Source organism: Loa loa, assembly GCF_000183805.2.
Source record: "Loa loa unplaced genomic scaffold supercont3.528, whole genome shotgun sequence".
Taxonomy (NCBI): domain Eukaryota; kingdom Metazoa; phylum Nematoda; class Chromadorea; order Rhabditida; family Onchocercidae; genus Loa; species Loa loa.
Genome location: NW_018108708.1, coordinates 33,159 through 34,717, shown reverse-complemented (window position 1 = coordinate 34,717; position 1,559 = coordinate 33,159). Strand labels below are relative to the sequence as shown.

Genomic DNA, 1,559 nt, shown 5'->3' with positions numbered 1-1,559 from the left:
TTCCTCTATTCCCTTACTTCGATACCAATCATTTCTGTCCTTTCCATATACATCGAAAGAGTTGCTTCTTCCCTAAATCTCCTTCTGTCATTGCAATTTTTTTTTTCAGAAATAATTTTCAGTTTAAATTCTCCAAAATCAAAATATATTTAGCTGCCAATTTTATTTCAAGTCGTATTTCGTTTTGAGCCATTTTTATCTTTTAATTAATCACTTCACTTATTTCTTCATTGAAGTTGTATATAAAATGAAATGTAAATTGCAGGGAAGTTCTAATTAAGTTCTACAGATCTTTCAAATTTCGTGTGATTCACGCAATGAAGTCTACGATATTTATAGGTTTGAGTTTTTATGAAATTAGAATGAAAAGATACAAATGGTCTTTGGAATCTAACTGGTTTACTAGAATTAAGTCCAAAGTATGCATAAAAACGATTCATTTCGGTTCATTATGGAAGGAAATTGTGTACAAAAATTTTTGATATCCTGAAAAAAAAAAAAAAAAACGTCCAAGTATTTTCGATTACTTCATTGATTGTTCTCGAATTTCATAAATCTCCTTAAATTTCTTCAAGTATATTAACTTTTTTTTAAAGCAAAATTACAATTTTATTGACATATTAAGTATGCATTTATTAAAATCAAACACAGAATTACAGAATTTACTTTTCTTCTCCCTTACAAATTGCTTTAGTTGATCGTTAATATTTTAATTTTAGTGCTAACATTAGCTGAAATACAATTTGGATTCATGAGAAAGCTATTTTTGATGTCAACAGACTTTACTAATGATTGTTTGGTTTATCGAAAAGTTAACGGAACGATCAAAAAGTGGGATTATGATGAGTGCACCATCGGGAATCGTTGTTGCTTCTCAGCTATTATCATTGGTATTTCGGTTTATTACCCAATCCATTTTTAAATTAAAACCATTAAAAAGATAAGCGAGTATTTTAGTTATGGAACTAAAAATCGGCTTGAACTGAAATAAATTAGGATCAAACTGCCAAACATAACTGGTTGAATTTGTGGAAATACCCAAATATGGACTGATGAAGGGAAATCGAATTAACTGAAAATATTTAAACTTGATACCTTCTACTAATCATTCAGAAACCATTTGTCTAACTGTTAATCTCAGGTGGAAAAGTTACCCTTCGTTAAGCATTCATACTTTGATGACGAAATTTATTATTAATTCATCCATCCCATCAGGAATAGTACAAGAAATGTACATTTCCAGATCAATCGACGAATTTTGTTGTTGAAACAGGTGGCTGTCAAAATGATTTTCAATCGTTCATACAACAACATCCGGATATTCGAGTCCATCCAATTGATCGTTTACCCTTTTTAGGACAATTTAGTGATGAAAAGTTTATGGAATACTGTGAGGTGAATGAAAATAAATATTTCGAAACAATCCATTTAAACTTCATCCAATATTGCTTCCCAATTCCTTTTAATTATTATATAAATGAACAGAAAAAAAAATTGAACTACCTATTTAGAGGAAACTATACTTTCAGCATACAGAATGTGCTATTTTCTAGGTAATT

At 29.3% G+C, this 1,559-nt stretch overlaps 1 protein-coding gene across 1 annotated transcript; it reads left to right on the top strand.

Moving 5' to 3' along the window:
- Positions 1 to 719: 719 nt before the first annotated feature.
- LOAG_14630 (hypothetical protein) lies at positions 720 to 1,395 on the top strand (the record flags this gene model as incomplete). The annotated part of the gene is made up of 2 exons (XM_003150124.1): positions 720 to 890; positions 1,244 to 1,395. Coding segments are annotated over 2 exons (323 nt in total), but the record flags the coding sequence as incomplete, so codon positions are not given.
- Positions 1,396 to 1,559: the final 164 nt, after the last annotated feature.